The following is a 23734-nucleotide window of genomic DNA, read 5'->3' as shown; positions in this document are numbered from 1 at the left end:
TTCAGTTGACAAAACTGCTACAGACAAGTTCTTGACAAAGAAGGCCCCATTTTAGATAGAAACGAAGAAAAGGTCTAGACTGGGATGGCAGAGGGGTCAAAGGACAAAAGAACACAATTCAAATATTAAATGATGCAACATCAGAAAAGAAGACCAGACCTTAAGCATCGCTGATAGCTCTGAGACTTTTCAGACTCTAAAAGGTAGAGGTAGAATCCAGAGAGTACAAGAAAACAGGGCTGCCATGTGGCCATGGAGTTGCCAATTCCCTACAATCAATAGGAATTAAGATTAAGAACGTAACAACTATAACTCAAACACATGACCAGCTCCTTTGAAGATATCCAGACATACCCTCCAAACTAACATTCTAGCATCACTTGCGAGATCTATAGGAGTCCAGGGCGCAAGTTCAGCTTCAAAACTATCAATTCTTGGCTGTCCCATGATTCCCTTAGGGCCATATAAAATATTTAACAATTCCATGAGTCTGCAATAGCGTGCTGGTGAAAAGTGGATGCCAAGATTTGGTACTTGGACGGAGACACGTGTTGATGGATAACTTCGGTGAGGCACCTTAATCTGCTCATAGACAGGTGCACATGAATTTAGCACAACTTTAGTTGTCAAAGAAACACCAAAGCGTGACTTCTAAAAGTTCAGTAAGGTCAGAAACCCAACGAAGAAAAAGAGAATATATTTACCTGATCAACTATTACTGCCATACCACACCTATCAATGAGAGAACAGAAATTATCACGGTCATCTTGTATGGGGGACGCAACTGGTTGATTGCTGGCAGTTGGTACAACCAGAGGGCAATTCTGGCTGTCGAAATAACAATCCGTGAAAAAGGCTGCAATATCTCTTCCAGAGATATAAAACCGTGAATATAAATTCTTCCTCTGTTCCTCCTGCTGGTTATGCTGCATAAACCAGGAAATATGATTTAATCAACTCTACATTAACAAGATAACTCTAATGACTGAAGAGAACATGGAAAATATAGGATAACTGTCACATCAAGGAAAAGCTTGTTTCCCACAAAATGAGTCCGTTTATCTAAAAGCACATCAACGTATGCAGCTGTAGAATGTCTAGTAGATGCTCGGTCACTGAAAGTGCACAGAGAAGCTAAAGGGAGCATACCGTTGTCCGCAGCGTGAAATTACCAAAATCCAAAAGCAAATGGCTATCACACTTGGAAGATTCAGATCTCCTTATAGGAACTCTAACTTTAGGAGCATCCAGATCAATGTCAAGAGCGAATCTGCAGTCAAAAGTACATTAATTAGATGTAAAAAGTGTTTTAGCTTTCCCTTTTAGCAAAAAAAAAAAAGTGTTTTAGCTTTCCCTATCACAATGAAGGAACACATTAATTTGGTGAAATAGACATTTAGCCAAGATAAGTAAGGACTACGAGTACCCAACTTATTTATGGCTCAATTTACTTCAAGCAAAAGATGATCATTCCATTTCTAGCAGATTCTAGAATAAGTACTATTTTAGACTAATATAAACAAGACAAGGAGGAACAGTTGAGGCAGTGGCATTAATGCAAGACATTCAAGATCTTGTTCCTGTCTAACCGAATTGATGTTCCTCTCCCTTGAGGTTTTTTTGGGAGCCATTTGTGGGAAAGAAGCTCAAGCTAAAAAGATATTTGATTGATCACAGGAGTCAGTTAAAAGCTAAAGGGGTAGCTATTGAATATATATTGTTGTAAATAATTAAAACAGTATTATTCATGTAGGGTATAATGGTCACATCATTCTCTTCTCAATTCTCTCTTTTCTCAACAACTCTCTCTATGCATTGACATGTATCAAAGCACCTAACTATTGCTTTCATCCAGTAACTCCTTTCTCACGTCATTATCTCTTTAATTTTTTTCCTTTCCTCTAAGGAAAATCCTAAAGTAGTATACCCTTAACAACATGAGGATCAATGTCCCTATCCTTCTAGGGTGACGGAGGGATCGTACCACTGAGCCTTGTTCTTTTCATGCTTCCCAGAGGTCTGGAAAAGCTGCGATCAATAGGATTTCCCTAATCCTCCCTTCCCGAAAGGAAGAACGAGATATTCTTTTCGTTTCCACAAGTATTCCATTGAAAACCAAAAAGAACAATTTTTTCAAGGGAGAAATTAGAAAAATTTTGTCCCACCATTGAATGTTATTTGATCGTTCCATTTCAAAGAATCTTCATGAAACATAACAACAACCATTTAGAGGATTTAATTGCTTCCTAAAAATTGGATTCATACTTTATTTACTAAAGAGAGAACTCTTTATCTCTGTTAATCTAATGTGCCAATTAACTAAAGCAAGACTGAACTCCATCAATGGACCAGGGAATTTCATGAAGCTTAATGACCTGATCAATTACCTAAAAGAATATAATTGAGAAGTCAAAATTTAAAACTTAAGCTATTAAGTAGAAGAAAATCAAATGTATATAAATTGTTAGAAAGTCCAACCCAAAAGCTTAAGCTATTAGGTGGAGGGAGACCACATGAATATAAAGAATATTTAGGACCCGTTGTCAATCGATGTAGGATAATTCTTCAACACCCCCACTCACGTGCAAGCCGGATTACGAGCAGCACGTGAAATTTTGACATCGCACATTCACATGGAATTTTTACCACACACATTCGCGAAAGGGATAGCATTGGCTCTAATACCATGTGAGAAAGTCCAACCCGAAAGCTTAAGCTATTAGGTGGAGGGAGACCACATGAATATAAAGAGCATTTAAGACCCATTGTCAATCGATGTGGGATAATTCTTCAACATAAATTGACAAACCCCATAGACGAGCGATGTACAATACTTTAACACGCTTTTCATGGTATAAATCGGATTGAGAACGGCACATGGAATTGACGAACAGGGAGCCACACAAGGCAGTGGATCAAACAGTATGGTAATTCAGTCCCTTCCAGAACACTGGTCGGCAGCGCTTCTTAAGGCTGCTTACATTCGTCAAGACATCTCATAGAAAGAGAACTTCCTCTTATGTGCACTATCCGTGGCATTAATATGTAAAATGCTAAACAAGATGCTTCTTGAGTCGACTTAGAGAGGTCTATTGAATGAGCTTTAAAGTAAACGTTGTATTGATAAAAATTGTTCCAATACATAAGTAAGGCTTTAAATAGCAAAGTGGCAGTAAGTCTCAGTTACAAATCTTTGCTTATTTTTTTGAGTGGAAAGTCATGAATCTTTGCTGATTACCTAATTATCACTCAGAGAGTCAGTATGGAATGTACTATAACTAAGACTGTAACCTATTTATGCTTTTCTAGCTCTGTGTTGCTGGTTCATTTATAAAAGCTTCTTATCCAAATTTTTTAGCATCTGTTTTCCTTGTAACTAGCTTGTACACAGGTTGCCCGTCCAATTACCCATTCACGGTATTTACATTTTTACTCAGTGAAAAGATGAAGCTTTCATTAAAGGGGTACCAAGGGGCAGGGCACAAACCCTCATAGAAAATAGACCTGCAAGCCCATTAATGGTCACTGACTAGCTTATTTCAAAAGAGGAACCCTGCACAAAGAAATTCATCAGGAAGAAAGAGTTCTTTGAGTGCTTTCCTCTGGTTAAGAGTAAAACCAAATTTTTTTAGACACTACAGAGGAAAGATTCCATAAACCACCATTCTCTAAGGTATATCAAGGAAACACCTAAATTATCAGACATTCATAGTAGTAAAGGGGGAAAAGTAGAATCAGAAGGGATTCGATAACTTGCGAAAAAATCATCAAGAAGCTAGTCTTCAACACTGTTGACAAATTTTTTAATTCTAAAACCCTCATTTCTTATTACCACCTTATTATGACACTTGTTCCAAGACAAGAAGGGAAAAAGAAGATAGATCCTCAGTACACGTGGATATATCGGGTAAAAGTGAGATAAAGATCATGCACAAGCATTGATAGTTCATTGGGATCAAATTCTCCATCCTTCCAAGAATGCAACAAGTATCAGATAACTAACAGCCATGCAACTGACAGCATGCTTAAATGCAACATCAGTTACACAGCAATCCTTCTGCTGATGATTATAAAAGCATGTCTTCTCACTGGCAAGACAACTTTTGCATAAAAACTAGCAAGATGCATAAAATTGAAAGAAATGGCTGGAATTCCAATAATAATGGCAGAATTGCTACAAAGGGTCATGGTTGTTAATGGCATGCTTTCCAGCAGATAAAATATACCATATTTTCTGTCAGAGAATGTGTAAGTAGTTTTGTCGTTGATAAACCCCATCGCTAGAATAAGCTATTAGAAATTCAAAGCAGTGGCAGAAGCCTTAAAGTAGAAGAAATAAGAATCCCCACAATGATAATCTTCATGGAGCAGAGTCTTAAAGATATGTGCATGCTAAATTACATGCTAAGGACTTGATATTTCAACATCTGTTTTGTCTTGCTAATCAGACTTGTCAGAGCAGAGTATTTTGGGAAAGAATGAACTTCAGAGAAACATCAATACTAAGCTCATGCAGCACTTGGACAAGGGCTTTAGACCGACACATCAAGTTACCCTTGCAGACTTATTTGGATGGTCACAGCCTCCCTTAGAGTAGGATTGTTTACTTGGCAAGCTGCTCAGGGAATAATAGAACTATTGACCACCTCCAAAAAGAAGAGAGGCGGTCTTGGTGAGATGCTTCCGGTGTCGGGTCAAGCAAACTGTGCTTATCTCTTGCCATGCAAGAAGGCTTCAGAATTCCCTCTCGTCGATTATTTGACCAAGTTAGGCAGTTTCTAGCTTGAGGTGGAATAATTAAGAGCTTTGAAAAGTGTAGGTAGTATTACATGGAGAGCATCTTTTCACTTGTAATCCCTCTCTTGATAGCTTGGATTCCATCATGAGAGGAGTAGGGGACCTTTGAGATAGACAATACAGAACTATATCCTTGCTCTTCTGAAGTCTAGTTATCTACTTCAAAATTTTAGTAGGCTGGACGAGGATTTTTACTCATGAAATTTATCATAAAGGCAAAAGAAGATTTTATATTAGAAAGGTACCTAGTGGGTACCATGTGGTACCACCAGTACAAAAGATACAGAGATAGTCTACAAATTCTGACAAATTATCCATATTGAAACATTGTTTTTCTGTAACCCAAAAACTCCCGAACTGTAATCAAATATTGTCAGAGGGATAGCAGCAAGAATTGATCTCTTCTCTTTGTTGCTTAAAAAACAAAATTCCTTTCCAAAAGCACAGTTCATCCCTAACTGCGGCAGCATTTCTAGCTTCAGTCTCGAAATTTATCGATCATTTCTTAGTATTTAGCTTTAAATTGGAAACAGCTTGTCAAATAAAGTAGTCTCTAATTATTCATAACAAGAAACAGCTTCAGGTTTCTGTCAATGATATGGTGCCGTCTTTTAGCATATTTTAAGCTTTCTATGATGATGAGAATTGCAGGAGATTGGCTGGAATTTCATTATTAAAAGGAAGAGAAAGGGCCAGAGAAGCATTCATTTTGGTATTTATCTGAAGTTTCTGCATTAATTCTAATTGAGTTTGTGCCAAGCTTTAAGACTAAAGTCGTAGGGCAACAACAGTATGAAAATTCCTAAGGCAAGAGCCAAGACTTGTGAAATGATATTGGAAAAATTAAGGGACCTGCTTTGCTCTTCTAAGACCATCTGAAATTGTTCTTGTGCTCTCCGAGTCACCTTCTCAATCTTCATCTGGTGTTGAAAGAGTTTAATGTTAGTATTACCAAACCAAGAGAGCCAAAATTTAGATATTCAACATGATTACCTGCAAAGCAGCCGCTGTTTCCAGTGCAACAGTGGGACTGACTGCATTACTTCTCTTCACAAACTCTAAAAATCGATTGTAACTTTCCAGCAAAACCTGACAAGACATCAGTATGTCAGAAGCTTAGTGAGAGGGTAACAAAGAGCAGGAGAGAAAATCAGACAAAAATGCAGAAAGAGGAACTTTAGCAGCACCTAATTGGAAACCTTTAAACACTAGAAAAATGATGGAAAAAACTGTAGTAATTTCTGGTTAATCAGGTAAAAGTTCTCAAAAAAATCTCTACTCGTTCACGAATGACCCAGAGGACAAGCATGAGAACCATGAAGCCCATCCACATTATAACTCCAACCCAACCAGTGTCATCCTACTTTGAAATTGTCTCTGTTTCCTTCTCTTAACATTAAGGCCATGTGGTAGCCCGTACAAAGTGTCATCCTAATTTTTGTTTCATCAGATAAAAGTTCTCAAAAAAAATCTCTACTCATTCACGACTGATCCAGAGGACAAGCATGAGAACCATGAAGCCTGTCTACATCATAACTCCAACACAATCAGTGTCATCCTACTTTGAAATTGTCTCTGTTTCCTTCTCTTAACATTAAGGCCATGTGGTTGCACATACAAAGTGTCCAATAGAGTTATTCTATCCCATCCAACTCCAGCATTTGGTCCATTCTCCAAGGCCGTATACAGATCAATCCACATGTAGAGCCTGAATAATCTAAGCCCTCAAAGAGGCCAAACAGCCTAAATTGCATGGAGTATATTTCCTCTTTGCGCTCATCCACCATCAGCCATCGCCACATTGCTGCTGGCTATCAACATTCTGTCATTGTCCTTCTCTGCCCCCCTCCCAACTAAGCCGTCTATATACTCCCTATGGGTTATTTGCAATAGCCCCTGAATTACATACAAAGTCTTTGTATCGACTAGAGTCCTTGCACTACTCATATTGGTAAAAAAAAAAAAAAGCCCTCCGTTGTAATTTCTGAGTGATGTGGGCAACCCTGTATGAGAAACTTGCAGAATTAGCCTATATAGATTCGCAAAAATTACTAGCCTCTTGATCATATAAATTATTATAACTAGCGAAAATTGATAATCAAGCTGCATTTCAAGTAATTACCGTCACATGGCATGGAGAAATTGTAGCTGAGAGTCGCCAGTCTACATCCTCCCCAACTGGTGAGCTCACAAAGGTCGCAGCCAATGCATTAACTTTCTGCTCGCTAATAACACTCTGCAAATAACTTCAAATTATGCATAATAATGTCCCTAAATTGAGCTCATGGCATAAAATTAATTCAAAATGTTTGGCACAGAGATCAAACCAAATACAGGTTCCGCTTATGATTAAGAATAGAATTTGCAAGCATGGTTCACAGAGAAGTCGTTAAATAAAAAGACAAATGCGTAATGGAAAAATCACCTTCTAGTTTTATTTCAATCATACTTTGTACACTCTACTCTAAAATTGCACCTAGTGATTTGACAGTTGATTGCACAAGGCAGTCTGTTACCAAATTGTCAATAAATTCATTTAGGTGTCTACACACATAACTATCAACCTGAAGACTGTCAGAATAATTTGATCCAACTAACACAGTGAGGTTCATAATGATAGCAGCACAAATTGTACAGTTAAAGCTATATGGCGCAAAAATTTGACCTAAACGAAAATTAATGTTGCCTTTTGAAAGTGGCCAACAGCACAAAAGTGGGATTCCATATTTTAGCAAAAATAAAAGCAAAAATATTGCATAGTCATCATTAATAGTAAAAAAAAAAGCATCTATCAATAGCACTTTTCTAAGGGTACATTGAGGATTTTAGGGCTAAAGGGCATCAAAATATAATGATAGACAAACATGTACCTGTGCCAGCGAACCCTCAGGCGCAGAGAGACCATAGAACTTCAACGACACATCGCAGTGCGTGCTACGATGTCTTAACTTAGTCAAAACATGAAGTTGCTCAAATCTACCACAGATTATCTCAGTCTCGTTTCTGTTGATGACTTTTGCCGCAGCCTGGCGAACAGACACAGAAGCTAGAAACCGAATCATATTCTGCATGTCCTTTGTAGAGTGTAAATTCAACTCCTCTTCTTGCTGGAAACTAAGTAAATTGTTTATTGTCTGCCATTCTTCCTTAGTCAGTCTTCCCTCAGCTACCTGCAATCCCTCAGGAGCATCTTTCTCCAAGTCGTCTTCAGAGCTCGAACGCCTACCATAGAAAGAACAATGAGTAACTGGGATGCACAGTCAAAGTAGTTGCATTGATAACACAAACATATTAGGCAACCACAAGTAGGGCAACCACTTTACTCCGTGGCATGGCATAAAATTCGTGTTAAGAATTTTTTATTGTGGAATATGAGCCCTTCACTTACATAGATTCTTCACCAAGAGTAGAAAGATACCCATACGGTTAAATTAGAACAATGAAGAGAAGAGAAGAGAAAAGAAGAAAAAAATTGACAAGATACTCTTCAAGGCATTAGCTTTTTCTCCACTAGGGCACGAATAAAGATATTGATTCGTATAATCCAATATCAGACAAACTTTTAGTAGAAGATTTACTCCATTTTCAACCGCGTTACAATTTACAATTATTATCAGCACAAATGTGTCACTGCTACATTACACATAAATGAGATGGTGATTAACAGAAAGCTCTAATAGAAACTTTAGTCACACATGTCACCATACAAAACTATACAAAGATTTATGGGGCATTGCCCTGGAAAACTTGCACCTACAAGGAAAGAGTACTTAATAAGGGTCAAAGCTTAAAACCAGTGTCATTTAAATTGCAAAAGTTGTAAGTCGCTACTGCTCCCAAGAAGGAAAATAAGTACTGAGTAATCATACCATCTAAGTGAAAACCAACTTTTTTTTTGGAGCCTTCGTTGTTCAGCTGCTTCCTTCGATCTGACAGATTCAACCTTCGCATGTGCCAGCAACCTAATGATATGTATACCAGAGATATGACCATAGTGATCAAAACACAAATCAAGTCCAACAAAACTCACACAGTAATGTCAGGCCTTATTGTTGGAAGAAACATTAAATTATCAGGACTTGGTTTAGTTAGGGACTAGGATTATTTTCCCTAAATTAACACTTTTTCATAGACTCTAAGTAGAGCGGTCAAAATTGGTCATAGACCCACTTCGTAACCCATATATAATGGGCTGCGTCGTTATATGGGTCACAATAAATGTGTTTAGTAGGCAAAGCCCAAAATAAATATGGGTGTTGATGGGTTCATAGTTTGCCCAGGCCCAACCCACATGAACTCAGACTCTCTCTCTCTCTCTCTCTCTCTCTCTCTCTCTCTCTCTCTCTCTCTCTCTCTCGCCCTCACTCTTGCTCATTAACATAGGCAATTTTTTCTTATCTCATTTTCATATTTTTGTTCAAGGAAAAAAAAAAAAAGAGTCAAAATGCACTAAGAACGGATTTCTTATTTCATTTTCGTCTGGAAAATGTAGATGAACAAAGGAATGTACAGCAAATAACAAGAGATGACAATATGGTAAATCTACTTTACTATTAATGGTTGAATCAACAAGTTTTGATATAGCCAAGAACCATTTTTAGTTTAATTTTTTTTAATTTGGCCGTATTTATGCACTTTCACAAAGCTCAATGAGAGAGATCATGGAGACCCGACCCAAGTTTGATGTTCTGGATCCACCAATTTTTTATCCAAGTTTTGAATCATACGATTTTGCAATTTTAATTATCTAATCTTTTTCCTTTTCTTTTCTTTCCTTTTTCTTTTTTCCCTGATTTTTGCAATTTTTTTTGTTTTTTACTTTATTTACTAACAATTCTTTTATTGAGCTAAATTTATTTTTTAATTTGCTATGAAATTTTATCCAAGTACATATACACATGAAGAGTTTAAAGTGGGTTAAATGGGTGGGAACAGGTTATGGATGTATTTTGGTAATATGAGTCCAATTAGGTATGGGTTACTAGATTTCTATTGCATTTTAATGGGTCAATTTGGGTCGGACGACCTGACCCACCCATTTGACACCCCTAGCTCTAAGGCATGGGTCAACCAGTTAAAGAGCAAGATAAATGGTGTTTGCTTCCATAAACAATCAAATGGGCCACAATTTAGGCTTTTACAAATGGAGGATCTCCTTTCATCATAATGTCCTTCAAACTTGAGTGATTTTGATCTCATCACATTTCCTAATAAGAACTTAACTTCTTCTTCTTCTTTTCTTAATGTCTGTTATGAAGCATATTGGTCTTTTTTTTACTGGTATAAACGAAAAATTTCATTCAGAAAGGCTCCAAGGAAGTGTTCTCCCCATACAAAGTGTTATCAACAAGAGGAGAATCCAAAATCTTGTACGTTATTTATATCACCATGACGATTAGAAACATTAAGACACTCTAAACAGCTATATTCTACCAACCAGTATCACACTGACAATTTTCAGGGCAAAAAAGCAGCTTCTGTTGCTAGTGAAACTCATTATATCTAGAAACAAAGTGACAACAGTTCCATACCTCCACAAAAGAATCACTTTGGAATCGAGATCCTTCTCAATTTCTCTCATTTCTGTACGATTGACTTCTGATGCCTGTTGCAATAAAGCTGCATACAACTGAACATAGCGCCTACGTAGCTGGCAAAGGTGCCGAATGCGGTCCCATGAGAATCGATAGCTATAGCAACAGAATGCTAAGTCAGCTTGCAGTTCCTTAAACTAAGCATAGCACTACTAATAGAAATAAATCAGAACACCTCAGATAAGCAGCAAGATATCCACGATGCAAAGTAGAGATACTTTATCTTTTGAAAAAAACAAGCCTAATCCAGGAAATGTATGCGAGTAGTAAAACCATAGTCTAGGCATCTTTACCACATCTTCTTCTGCTGCAGGCTTGCCTGAGCAGCATAGCGCCACCAGAAATTAGGACCCTCTGAAACTGTTACCATCGGCCTTAGATGTGAAACTTCCACATGAATCTTGTACCTTGAAACAACCTCCATAAGTTTGATCCAGTCATGATATTGTCCCTATCAAAGGAATACAGGATTATTTAAATTCTGATTGTCTATGACAAAAGATGATAAAAGTAAATGAATATGAAAGAGAAACTGCTCTCATTACTATAGCAAAGTCGGAAAACTTCAGTGACAATATCAACATGAGCACAACCTAGGTCCTAAATCTTCCTAGATTGCGAAGGGTCGTCGCAAGCCCAAAAAAGGCTGGAGTTCCTCTTGCAATCAGCATCTCCATTTATGCTTCTTGGGCAGAGTAAAAGAAGCAAGGGAGATTAGTAATTTACTCAAGTAAACTATTTAGAAGCTCGCTAGAAGGCACTTAAACCAGATTTAAATACTTGGTTAATTCTCATCCAGTAAATTAAAAAGCAGCACAAAGCGAAACAAAAAGGAGGATAAATACCTCTGTAATTGTCAAGGTGACATCATTCAACGCAAGCGAAGCCTTCTCAAATGGGACCTCAGGATCATTCCTCTCTTGCTTTCCAAGACGATGATATTTAAGGACTCCATTGATAGGTGAGACCAAAAAACTTCGACCCATAGCCCATTGAGACACCATATCATGGCCAGGAACCGGTTCATTAATACCATCCTCGAATATCTAATTAAAAGGTGTGTCAGTGGATGTCATTCTTTATCCGCATCTGCAACTGCAAAGAGATAGCCAATATCTTCGAAAGAATTGGGACAAACCTCAATCCATTCTTTAGGAGTTAGGTCTTCCCATCTTTTATCAATCTTCCACGGAAGAGTATTGCAATCATGATACATGGCAAGCCTCTCAAGTTGTAACGACTATACAAAAGGCACAATATGTTAACCTCAATTATTTGGTGGTCATATTATTAAACATAATTCAAATAAATATATAAACATATAAATAAATAACCTTAAGGCCGCTTCCAAGGGGATAGAGCTTGAAGATAGGAAGGAAAGATTTATGGTAGAAACAAATCAAAAAATTCTCTAACATCATATGAATATCAGTCTTTGTGAATTTCACATAAGCCAGAACTCTACATCAGAAAGATGACAAATACGAATGAGACATAACCAAAGTACTTGCATGAGTACCATAAAGAGGTGTCAATATCCTCAAAGGCATAGCGAAAAGTGATGAAAGCACCCCAATCTACATGCTTTAGAACACCAACACATCATTATTGAAGTAGATCGTTTTGAATGCGTACACGTTTTTGTGGTTAATCCTTTATAATTACTCCACCAGTGAATGTAAAACACTATCCATAATCAAGCAGTCAAAAACTCTTCCTCAGCGAAGCAGGACTATCTGCTCGTAACAGATTTACAACCAGTGAAAAAGGGTCACTATAGCCCCATGTGTCCACATATTGAAGAACACCTCAGACCCAAAGCTAGAAGTATAGATAAATATTTGAAGCTCATTAGTTGACAACATGACAGCAAATAATAATAATAATAATAATGACAGCGGCACCAAAGGTACAATAAGTGAGCCCATTACAGACAAGCTAGTGACAGAATGGATGGGAAGCTGCGTAGTATGACTGAAAGCACCTACTTAAATATGCCTATCTAATGGAGAAAGGCGGAAATAGGCACAGACAATCTGTGGGGTTGGGATGGGAAAGAATTCCAATATCATCAGGTGAAGGGGTAGAGGCATCTTGGCCAATGGACAAGAAGATTCTGTCAATGGTATGTCATGGCTTTTCAGAGTGCTGAATCCTCTTTTACATTGTAAGAACAGGTCCACTCGATTTCTTGATTTAAGTCCCTGATCTCTCACTCTAATGGTGTACTTTTCTAGAATATTTGGCACTGGAAAAAACTATTTATGAGATTAGCAATTGTATTCCTAAAGGAACAATGGTCCTAAAAACCTAACCATTCAGAGGAAAGATCGAACAAGTATCACAAATTGGAAGCCTTATCTTCATATATTCGGGCTCCAAAATAACCCACTTATTTGTTCGGCGATTACATGTGAGATAACGGCAATTCAGCTGCTTTTGGAGAGTCATACAATTAATCTTGAATAATGATACCATGGAAACATAGATGAAACACAACATATCACGTTGGTTAGAGAAGTAGGAAGAGTTGACCTTCCGTAGTTTATCCAAAGCTCCACTGGTATCAAAAGTTTCGTTCCCCTGCTCATCCATTGTAACAGCAGCAAGCTTCGCCAAAGTAACACCCATAGAAAATGGGTTTCCAGGATTACTGCAAAACGCCAGCTTCTTAAGTAAAGCCACAGAAATTAAAATTGGACAAAAGAAGTGACAAATGCTATTATTAGTCTGGCCATCAAAAAGTTTAACTGATGAATATCCAATCAAAATCCTTTTTGAGATGGTTGGTGCCTTAGGTTTCGACTGATTAGCTCTGCTTTTAACCCTGACTGAAGATATTCTTAAGTGATAAAAAGCGGAACATAAAAGCAAAGGAGGAAAAGGCCTCCCCAACAGGCTTAATGAAAAGTTCTAAGAATAGTTAAAGGTCAAATTACCAACCTAACAGAGTCTTCATATCTAATATGTACATTGCTAATTGATATCCTAAGATTTCCGATAATTGTAGCAATAAGAGAACCCAACCACGAATTCCCAGCTGGTGTCTGCCAAAAGAAGAAAGTGTCAGCTCGTCAATCATTACAGGGTAGTGAGACATAAGAAAATAAGCAATTCAACAGGAAAAAATCCCATCAGCCTCATACTATTACTAAAGAGTTAGTGCAGCTCCAATTATGAGCATCTCACACTAGTGATAGATAATTTAACAAACATGCATATAAACAGATAAGCAAGCTAATTAAGCAACAGAAACATTTGCCCTTCTGCTTCAGTATCATGTGGTAATTTGAATATCAGATAGCACTATTCGCCATCCCCCCAAGCATCAAAATAGAAAAAAGAGGAGTAAAGGAAAAAGTAGGCTAAGAAGACTGGAGGAGAGCTAGCTGCAGTGTCTTCCACGAGTCGAGAGCAAATAAAAACGATCTAAACAAAGGACAAACCTACTTTCACAGAAAAAAAAAATGGGCCATTTCCCTAACCATGCCGAAGCTATGAAAAGTCAGCTACATTGAATCTGAAACTATACCTTATCAATCTAATGCATTAGCATATCGGTAAGCACATGTTCACACCAGGCAAACTAAAGTTCTAGATCCCATTGTCTCCAAAAAGCCAACAAATCATGAAAAAGTCCAAAAGGAGAAAAAGATTGTATAAGGAGAAGCCTTTTCTCTCTCATCAAAGGGCAGGCAAAATTCGCAAGCATCTTCATACTTCCAAATTTACTGATTCCAATAACTAAGTACTCTGGTGTCCAACACCATGACAACAGGAAGAATGGTTAAAAATTATTCCAGTGCTTTAACCAACAAAAGTACTATAAAGTTGCAACCCTGTCTTAACATTACTGTCTCTTTACCTGCAATTCAAACTGCTTATTAACATTTGGTTGAAAGGAATCAGGCCTAAACAGATTCAATCCATGACCTGTTCAAGGCTCTACTGTTGAATGATCAATTCATCCCTCTTCCGACAATGAATATTATCATTAAAAAACAAAATTTTTCAGTTCAATTTTACCTATAATCATCTATCTGGAGAACATAATTGACATATCGTTGTTAATTACTTTCATACCATAGTTTAAATTGTCTAATTAAGAAAAAGGACATGAATCTTCATCATCTTCCATGTTACATAACTAAACCAAACAAAGAAATTGACTGGTCCTTTCATTTAATTAACTTAGTGCCAATACTTTTAGCTCATCTCAACCTTCCAAACAAACAACAAACTCCCCACAGTCCCGTCTACAAATAGTTTATTTCTAGATTTACACTGAGTTATCTCGTTTTATAACATTACGTTCTATTTTCTTGTGCACTCTTCCACGTGAGCCTTTTTTGCTAAGTGAAAATTAATTTTTATGCTAATCTCTGTCCAACATATTATACACACCAAACATAAAACAGAAATACAGCAGTTAGAAGAAACTGTATTATCAAACAATAAGTGATGGTAAAGGAAAAGACGGTAAATAGTCTAAAAAAAGCATCAACAAACCTTTCTTTAAACACTTGAGATAGATAATACATCAACTTCCAGTTAGTCTTACATATGTTAGGATTCTGTTAGGCTATGAGCACACTCATGCAAGGAAGTGTGAAAAATAAGTAAATAATTACAGAATTACAGCTCAAGCCACTAGTTTAAACCACCATACTCCTGATTCCAGTTTTGTTTTTCTAGTTACCGCACTCTTGCTCTGAAGTGGCCTATTTGATGGGGTAATGTCCACATCCCATCTTTAACATGTTAAAATGACAGAAAATAGAAAAGATTGCAGATTCAGTTGATAACATGGCTCCACTTACAAAGAAAAAGAATGCTAGATGATGTAAAAGGAATACTAAGTCAGCAGATGAGAAACCAGATAGGCTCACACACAAAGAGACTACAATTTTGTGTGGACTTTTCTTTTGTGCGGCTAAGCTGATTTTGGGATGGACGTATCAGTGCAGCCAAGCCACACAAGAACAGTCAATGAGCTAGAGAAAGATTTATAATTCAAATTCCAAATCATCAAGGCTTCCTGAATCTTTTCTAAGAATGACTAAAAGCACAGCAACTATCTATTCAGGGTGTACAGGCACATGTCAAAAGAAACTCAGCAAAATAGATATGAAAATCATCTCTAGGTTCTCCTATGAATATCCAATGTAAAAAACGCAGGCATCCTGTGCATTTACATACCTAAACAGCAATGGAACAATCACTCCCAAGTATTGTAGTAAACAAACATGTGAATTGTACAACAAATAAGAAAAGAATAGCTGGAATAACGAAATCACAAGTTAACAAATAGCCATTCAGTGAAAGAAAAGACAATAGCAAACTACTCGGTGATACCTTTCTCAACGGCTATATCTAGAAATTAGATCATGGTCAGCTCCAAAGAAAATGCACATGAGCATATTTCAAACGAGATGATAGTGATAGATGTCCATTTGATGGTCATAAGTATTCTCAGAGTACATAAAGTAATTCCTTCATTTAAGGATAACTCAAGACATCATGGTACTTGATACATGCCAAAATGGAAGTATGACAGGCATGTTAACCTTGTCAGAGAGGTTAATTACAAGAGACAATAGATCATGGAGCTGCAATAAATTAACAAAGATGCTATCAAATAGACTGGAGGTACTCTCCAAACATACATTTCCAAGTTTCGACTTTGATATTGCTTCAATGGTTGCTGATTCTAATTCCTGCATTAAGTCACAAAATGAAGTTAGTGGGACAATGGAAACATCGAATCCATAACACCTCTCTAAAATTATGCACAATCAAGCATATCACATGTTGGCACCAACTTGTACCATGTACTCTTCAAAGAGAAGATTTATTGACGCTGCTGTCAACTTACACACGAGTAACAAGATAATCGGTCAAGCTAAAATGTATCCAGTCCAACAAGCTCTTTTGTTGCAGTCTAAGCACAGATTGGTCAAGATTAGTTGACGTCAAAGCCAATCAAATTGAGAACGTTACAAAAGTCAAGAGTCAAGGAGTAGTTGGCTTATAAGGGGATATGTGGCAATGCATAAAGAGAATAAGAGTGTGCTGTTTTAATCATGGAGCAAACGTAGATATTATTTGGGAGCCGCCTTAATGTTGTGAGGGCAAGGTTGTACAGTTTCAACAGGGATGAATCAAATATACAAAGGCCTAACTTAGTCCAATACCATGTTAAAAAGTAAGTAAACAAATACTCATAAATCTAGAGGAGATAGCAAATACTTCAGTGCATAGTTATCTAACTATATTGAAAAATCACAATACAACTCTTGTACAAAACAAATATCTGGTACGACTAATTAGCCATTGGATACCAACACGTCCCCCGATCCTAGAAGCTCCAACCTCAATCAACCACTTTTTTTCTACTGGTGTTACAAATAAATATCATGGGTGAATCTATAATGAGATGAAAATACCAAAAGTTCAGACAAAAGGAACTGATTCATCTAAAAAAAGTTGACCGTCAAACACAGAATGCTCCAATGCAGAAGGAAATCACAAACTCAAAAGTAAAAGGCAACCAAGTCATAATGGTCAAAAGCAAATAATGCCAAATGGATGTGGAAGCAGCGATTATGCATGCATTCAACATACACACCTCAATCTGTTGAAGTTTGGCCTCAAAAAGTTTATCCTTGTCTTCCTCCTACAGCAGACAATAAATATTCTTTTATAAGTTCACCGGAAAATGGATATGAGGGGAACATAAACCATTGTGATTATTATTAAGGGTATTGTTAACAGTATACTTTATCTGCAATAATATAATTTTCAAGACACTGATTGTGCATGACACGAGGACAATCGGTAGATTGGAAATTGTTGAGCTTTCTTAATTAGTTGATTAACAAGTTCTCCAGGGACCATCAACAAAACCCTATTATTAATAATCATCCATATGTCCCTTTGCATTTAAGGATTATAAGAGCATACCTTGACAGTATGCCGATCAGATGCAGGGTGGGCAAGAATGAATACACGGTCTATCAGAACAATAACTGGCTCTTTCCCAAGACTCTTCCAGGGAACCTATGCTCAATACAAGAAAAAGAAAATATAAAATACCTGGTGCAAACACAGATAACTGAAACAATGGACTAGCCAGAGCAATCAAAAGCATTTCTAGTATATGCAACTCTTCCTACATGAGAAGCACTCCTTACATAGCCTTGCATATTCCGACCAGAGTCTCTAGAAAATATCAAAACCATCTGTAGGACATGCTTCAGATCAACAATCAAACTAACTCAAGTCTGAAGTGTACTTTTTCCAGTAGTCCTTATATTAGCATTTCAAAACATGCAACACGTCTCCACATATGGGACACACAGAAACATGTCTCAGGATGTGCAAGAGTTAAAAAAATTTCTACAAGTTTTTCAGCTTGCAGTAGTTCACAAGTTTTCCCAGTTATTATGTTCTCAATCAACAAAAAAGCCCCTAACCGTTTTTATAAGCCAATGCTCGTTCGACACTATCGTCACACGACAGTTCAAATATTTTGTTTGACAAAACTTTTTCCAGTACAGTATGATGAATAAGGTAATAAATTTTTGTAAGTGTATTTGACATCAAACCAATCTGCGAGTTTAACCAATATCTCAATGAAGGAGCTCTATGTAGGAGAAAAGAGGCTTCTCCTACTTCCCAAAATTCCAAAAGCTGCCTCAAATTATGGCAAGCTCAAATCTAGAGTGTGAGCATGAGAAAAATCCGTCATAATAACAACAAAGGCAAGAAAAGGCCTACCAGCAATTTTTTTTTTTTTTCATTTATAAGCAGTGAAGGATGGAAGGGGGCAAGCAGGGGCCAACCACCCCCCCCCCCCCCCCAAAAAAAACCCTCAAATTTTTTTTACATAAATTGCATAGATTTGCAGAAAAAAGATAATCATAAGTGAATCCCCAGCCCCCCCCCCCCCCCCACCAAATAAAAAAAAAAGAGTTAGTAATCTCTACTATATGAAAAAATAATCTCATACTTAGTTTCAAACTCGAATTGTTTTTCAAAGAATTCCGTCAATCAAAATTCATGTCAATCAACTCAAGATGAATTGCAATTATATGTTGTATTAAATAGGAAAACAAGTAATTTAGTGAGATAAGAATAAAATCTCTCAAATCTAATAAAAGATGCTCTTTCATCTGAAAAATAAAAAAATAGAAGTCCTTAAATGTTTTGTATATAATTTATTTGAGGGAAAATTTCAAATCAGTACCCAAAGTGGGGTCATTTTCTCAAAAAGGGGTCCAAAGTGGACATAGTGCCAAATAAGGGCCTGAAGTGCCCAATCAGTCTCAAATAGGGGCCCGAAGTGCCCAATTAGTCTCAAGTAAGGGCCTGAGTTCGCCGGCCGGTCAAATGCTCGCCGGTCGGCAAGCACGTCACTGTTCCGGCGATCGGCACAAGAGCAATTTCGTCTTTTACGTTTTAAATTTTTTTTTTGTTTCTTTTTTCCTTTTCCTATTTTTTTCTTTTCCTTTTCCTTTTCCTTTTCCTTTTATTCTTCCTTTTTTTTTCCTCTTTTCCCTCCGCCGGCCATAGCCGGGGCCGGCGGAGGCTGCCGGCCTCGGGCGGAGGCTGCCCTCGCCTGGGCTGGGCGGGCGAGGGCGACCTCCGCCTAGGCCGGCAACCTCCGCCGGCCCCGGCTATGGCCGGCGGAGGGAAAAGAGGAAAAAAAAAGGAAGAATAAAAGGAAAAGGAAAAGAAAAAAACAGAAAAAGGAAAAAAGAAATAAAAAAATTTAAAAAGGTAAAAGACGAAATTGCTCTTGTGCCGAACGCCGGAACAGTGACCTGCTTGCAGGCCGGCGAGCATTTGACCGGCCGGCGAACTCAGGCCCTTACTTGAGACTAATTGGGCACTTCGGGCCCCTATTTGAAACTGATTGGGCACTTCAGGCCCTTATTTGACACTATGTCCACTTTGGACCCCTTTTTGAGAAAATTACCCCACTTTGGGTACTGATTTGAAATTTCCCCTTTATTTTATTGAATAGACAAAGTGTCTGTGCTCTTTTTTCTAGTGTTGAGGGGAATAAAATAGTTATAGCTAGAACAACTATTCTTTTACATCAAATCTGCATAGAATTGGTTTAGAAGTTAGGACAAAATATAAATATTTTATTTGAAAGATGCAAATTAAATCTAAGGAGCACAAATTGCACTTGTCATGTCCTTATAGACATTATATCCTCTTATCTCTCTCTCTCTCTCTCTCTCTCTCTCCCTATATATATATATATATATATATATATATATATATATATTGACAATTCTATCTATTATCTTTTTCTTTTAATAATTCTTCTTGTAAGAAATTTGATATTTTATTAACATTATTATAGATAAGCTACAATATGTATAGCAACCTCTATTGTTTATTTTAGTCGAAAAGCTCTTGTTAAAAAAAAAAACTTATAATAGTTTACATAATTAAAATAAACAGTCATCAAGAAAAAATTATATTTCTCTTCTTCAAGTACAGAATTTACAAATTTTCATACTTAAACTTCTTTTTTTAAAACTTATTAATAACTAATATATATTCTACCATGTCTAAGTTTATTCAAAGTTCTCATGTAAAAAGAAATTTTTGACTCCATAATTTGTCAATGACTCCCCCTCCCCCCATTTAAATCCTGGCTTGGTCACTATTCCCAAGAACGATAATGGCATTTGCATACCCTTTAGATTCTTCCATATGTTGAGTTTCATTAAATTTTGCAGAATATGTCCCGTTACGAACAAAAACTTGTTCCCCACTTTGCCCTCCTTTCAACTGAAGAGGCAAGAAGAAATTATCTTGATAATATTTCAACTCGCACAAATATAACAACAAAGCCCCGAGGTGGGAACATATGGGCTAGAAAAAAAATGTTAATAATCACCGTAGGCCCTTATTCCCCAAGTGCTCAGCTTCATCCCATAAAAAGAAATCGCTGCATAATTCATCATAGTTCCTAAAATGCCTGATAGAAGAATAACTAGACATTCAGCATACTATTGGCCATCACCTCCCTCCAAGTTAAAATACGACGAAGAGAATGAACACCTCACAAGTTCCAAGAGTCCACATAATCAAGAATGATACAGGCTGCTAATTTCGTGACTTGCATCCATAGCAAACCCATCATCAGTCTCCTGATACTAGGGATAAAGCTCCATGAGGAACCAGCTATCTTCGTTGATGAAGACAACGAGCCTCAATCATAGCAAGCAGCCTTGACCATGTTTCAGAAAAGATGACATGATACAACACTGAAACTGGTTGACCGACGTCGACGATTATGGCAAAGACACAACATCTAAGGCCTCAAAAGCAAGTGCAAAAGCTCAATATCGTTTAGTTCTTGATATAACTCAAAAAACGCAGGCATGTCACAGTACAATGCAACCAAGAGAGCACAGAAGCTGACAATAATAATTACCTTAAGCGTTATAGTGCCGATAAAACCAGCTTTCACCGTCACAGGAAGTTTGAGTGAATTTAGTGCTTCCGCCTTCAATTTCAAATCTTTGAGCACAACATCTCCTGTAAATTAAAAAAATCTTTAAGTGCTTTTGAGAAAGCTTCCAAAAGTTTGAAATATCCAATCTTTATAAAAGTTTCAAGGTACAAACCTTTCCAGACACTAATTCTTAAAGCCTCAGCTGAGAGCCCATGAACATAGTCCCCCAGATATCTTCGAAGCAAATGTAAAACCTGTAACAACATATTTCCATTATGACATCCATAATGATAACACTCTGTAATGACAAGACGGTGCCACGATTCCATTACCACTTAATAACACGGGAGCCTCCACTGCAAAAAGTGGGAGACTTAAAATGGAGAGAAAAGAAAGTATTTAGCAATAGACAAGATATACAATCTAGCTGGTAGGGAACAAGTATGTGCATTCTTAGAACTGAGGCAAGACAACAGCTATAATTTTGCAAAAATTTGATTAATACTCTCTCTGTATCAGCAACCGTACTAAATCTTTGCTTATAATTGTACTGCAGCTAAAGCAATTGACCCGAACAGGTACTCCAATATGGGTATCAAGAGAAATAGACAGGCGTTATAACAGAAAGACAAACTCCAAGCTCAGTCGTGGACAAGAACAATGCAACATTTCACATCCACCACTGGCGGTTTCTCATACAAGCCACTAAATTTCCCCGGTCGCTAGCTTTTAAACAGGCTCATCAGTTCCCGCAACCACATCATGCTTCCGATCTCGCCAAAGTTAATCATTTCCACTAATGAACAGTACAAAAGCAGCTCAAAATCCAGCCGAACACACGAGCTCAACAGCGATCACTTCGCAGCCGCTTCGAAACTCAAATGATCAAGTAAACAAAGACGTCCGGCGCATCCATCCGCTCCATCGAGCACAGTGCCACGATCGAGAACTCGTCAATCATCACTAAACCCCAAGGGAGGAGGAGGAGGGAGGGCCAGAGAACTGGCAAGTACAGAACGAAGCGGGAGAATCTTACGTGAGCTTCGAACATGGCGAAAGATCAAAGCTCGCCACCGCGAAGTGACGGAACCCCGGCGAGAGACTACACTCCGATCGCGCTGCCCATCGGGCGGACCGACGCGGCGGCGACGGCGGCGGCGACGGCGATCGCCGATTTGCAGGAGCGCAGGGCGAGGTCGGTTTCGCGGGGATCGGATTGCGAGCCGAAACCCTCCTCTTCTTCGCGTGTCGCGAATTATGCAGAGAGAGAGAGAGAGAGAGAGAGAGAGAGGCGGGACGGTTTTGGGAGAAAATAGTGTCTGTCGAGTGGCGTCGCTTTTGGGGTGGAGCTTACGTTTATACGCGTCGCCTTCGTTTTTGCATTGTTTTTGCAGTTGCGTGATATTTGCTTTTAAAATTTCAACCCAAAAAAAAAAAATTAATACCACGAAAAACTCAAAATTAATATATATGTGACAAATTTATTCCAAATTAATTTTTTATCAAGAAAAATCCCAAACTAATATCCATGTGACAAATTTATCCCAAACTAATTTTTTGACCACTAAAAACCACACACTTGCACATTTATGATAAATTTACCATCCGTTAGTTTCCGTTAAATTGAATTAACACCACAAGAAATCACAAATTAATACATCTGTGACAACCTAAGGGTAAAATCTAAAATTGGTACACTCGTTAACTGTCACGTATTATCCAACTCGGTAATTTAACGGTAAAATATAACGGAAACTAACAGAGGATAAATTTGTCACGGGTGAATTAGTTTGGAGTTTTTGGTGGTCAAAAAATTAGTTTGGGGTAAATTTGTCACAGCTATACCAGTTTGGGATTTTTTATGGTATTAACCCAAAAGAAATTGTATCCCTAAAATTAGTAAATTTTGAACTTTAATTTTAAGATTTCGTCTGTTTCGCGAAAAATCAATAATTAATCTAAATATCCTCGTAGACGATGAAAATATTTTTCTTTTATTTATTTTTGTAATCGATACAAACGATCATTTTTAAATCGCTCATTTTTCCCAAACAAACGGACCCTGAGTTTTTTTTTCTCTTTTCTTTGAGTTTACCTAAAAAAGAAATGGTAGCACTAATTCGGCATTTCTGGTTTATACGAAGACAAAGGAGGAATCTGCCCTTTCTTTAGCAAAAACAAAAACGCGTTTTGCAATTTCAGGCCAGACAATTTTTGGCTTCTCTTATTTAATTATTTTTCTATTTATCTTCCCTTTTTTTTGTCTTTTCTTTTTGTTTGAATATAGATCGGGCGTCTTTGATGGCGAGCATTTATTATACCTTAAATTAATGACAGTATTCTATAAACTTTTGGCCAAAAGACGATGCCGGATTTATTTATTTTTTTATTCGATTGAAATCCCTATACAATGTAGATTTTTTCTCCCACATGTTGGTCCTCCGGTTAAGAGATGGACAGAAATCCCAACGTTGACTCAAGAATTCAGTCCGTTTGTTAATTTCTTGTTTGATTTTTCCATGTGGCATGGAGAAAACTTAGAAATTTGAAACAAAAGAAAAGGCAACATAAGTATTCGAGCGATGTCGAATTGAATTAAAAAAAATTAATTTAGAAGAAAGAGTTAAAAAAAAAGAAGGTAAAGTGATTGATGGTATATGTTAATCGTCGCTGGTCTTAACGGTCGCCACCCTTCTGAAAAATTAGGCGAGTGTGACAAACCTCACCACAACCGACAAGGGTTACCAACCTTCACCACTCGCGACGGCACGAGTCATGATCCTTGCCTAAATCTAGTGTGAGGGGCTCTACACATAGGTTGCTCCTTTCTCGCTCTCTCCTCCATCTCCTTCGATGCCCCGAA

The 23734-nt window shown here is 37.5% G+C and overlaps 1 protein-coding gene across 3 annotated transcripts in view; it reads right to left on the bottom strand.

Annotated features, from left to right (window-relative positions):
- LOC115690595 (uncharacterized) overlaps positions 1 to 22188 on the bottom strand; it is a 58825-nt gene extending 36637 nt beyond the window's left edge. The window contains exons 1-21 of one of the 3 annotated variants that reach the window (XM_056312541.1): positions 21908 to 22188; positions 21044 to 21125; positions 20851 to 20954; positions 17355 to 17450; positions 17020 to 17067; positions 16058 to 16108; positions 13335 to 13438; positions 12927 to 13044; positions 11530 to 11631; positions 11237 to 11437; positions 10685 to 10842; positions 10329 to 10487; positions 8667 to 8759; positions 7668 to 8019; positions 6920 to 7033; positions 5791 to 5886; positions 5650 to 5717; positions 1150 to 1270; positions 705 to 926; positions 355 to 582; positions 160 to 269 (exon numbers count right to left, since the gene is read on the bottom strand). In XM_056312541.1, coding sequence (XP_056168516.1) covers positions 160 to 269; positions 355 to 582; positions 705 to 926; positions 1150 to 1270; positions 5650 to 5717; positions 5791 to 5886; positions 6920 to 7033; positions 7668 to 8019; positions 8667 to 8759; positions 10329 to 10487; positions 10685 to 10842; positions 11237 to 11437; positions 11530 to 11631; positions 12927 to 13044; positions 13335 to 13438; positions 16058 to 16108; positions 17020 to 17067; positions 17355 to 17450; positions 20851 to 20954; positions 21044 to 21125; positions 21908 to 21922 — 2642 coding nt within the window. In that variant the 5' untranslated portion in view covers positions 21923 to 22188. Of the gene's footprint in view, positions 1 to 159; positions 270 to 354; positions 583 to 704; positions 927 to 1149; positions 1271 to 5649; positions 5718 to 5790; positions 5887 to 6919; positions 7034 to 7667; positions 8020 to 8666; positions 8760 to 10328; positions 10488 to 10684; positions 10843 to 11236; positions 11438 to 11529; positions 11632 to 12926; positions 13045 to 13334; positions 13439 to 16057; positions 16109 to 17019; positions 17068 to 17354; positions 17451 to 20850; positions 20955 to 21043; positions 21126 to 21907 lie in introns of those variants that run through there. The other 2 variants (XM_030617004.2, XM_056312542.1) reach the window with 2 other exon arrangements.
- Between the last annotated feature and the right edge of the window lie 1546 nt (positions 22189 to 23734).

The sequence above is a fragment of the Syzygium oleosum genome, unplaced genomic scaffold (assembly GCF_021117445.2).
Source record: "Syzygium oleosum isolate NSW1041296 unplaced genomic scaffold, Sole_v2.1 Sole_v2.06, whole genome shotgun sequence".
In the NCBI taxonomy this organism is placed as follows: domain Eukaryota; kingdom Viridiplantae; phylum Streptophyta; class Magnoliopsida; order Myrtales; family Myrtaceae; genus Syzygium; species Syzygium oleosum.
The sequence above is the reverse complement of the archived record's forward strand: the minus strand, read 5'-3'. Positions and strand labels throughout refer to the sequence as shown.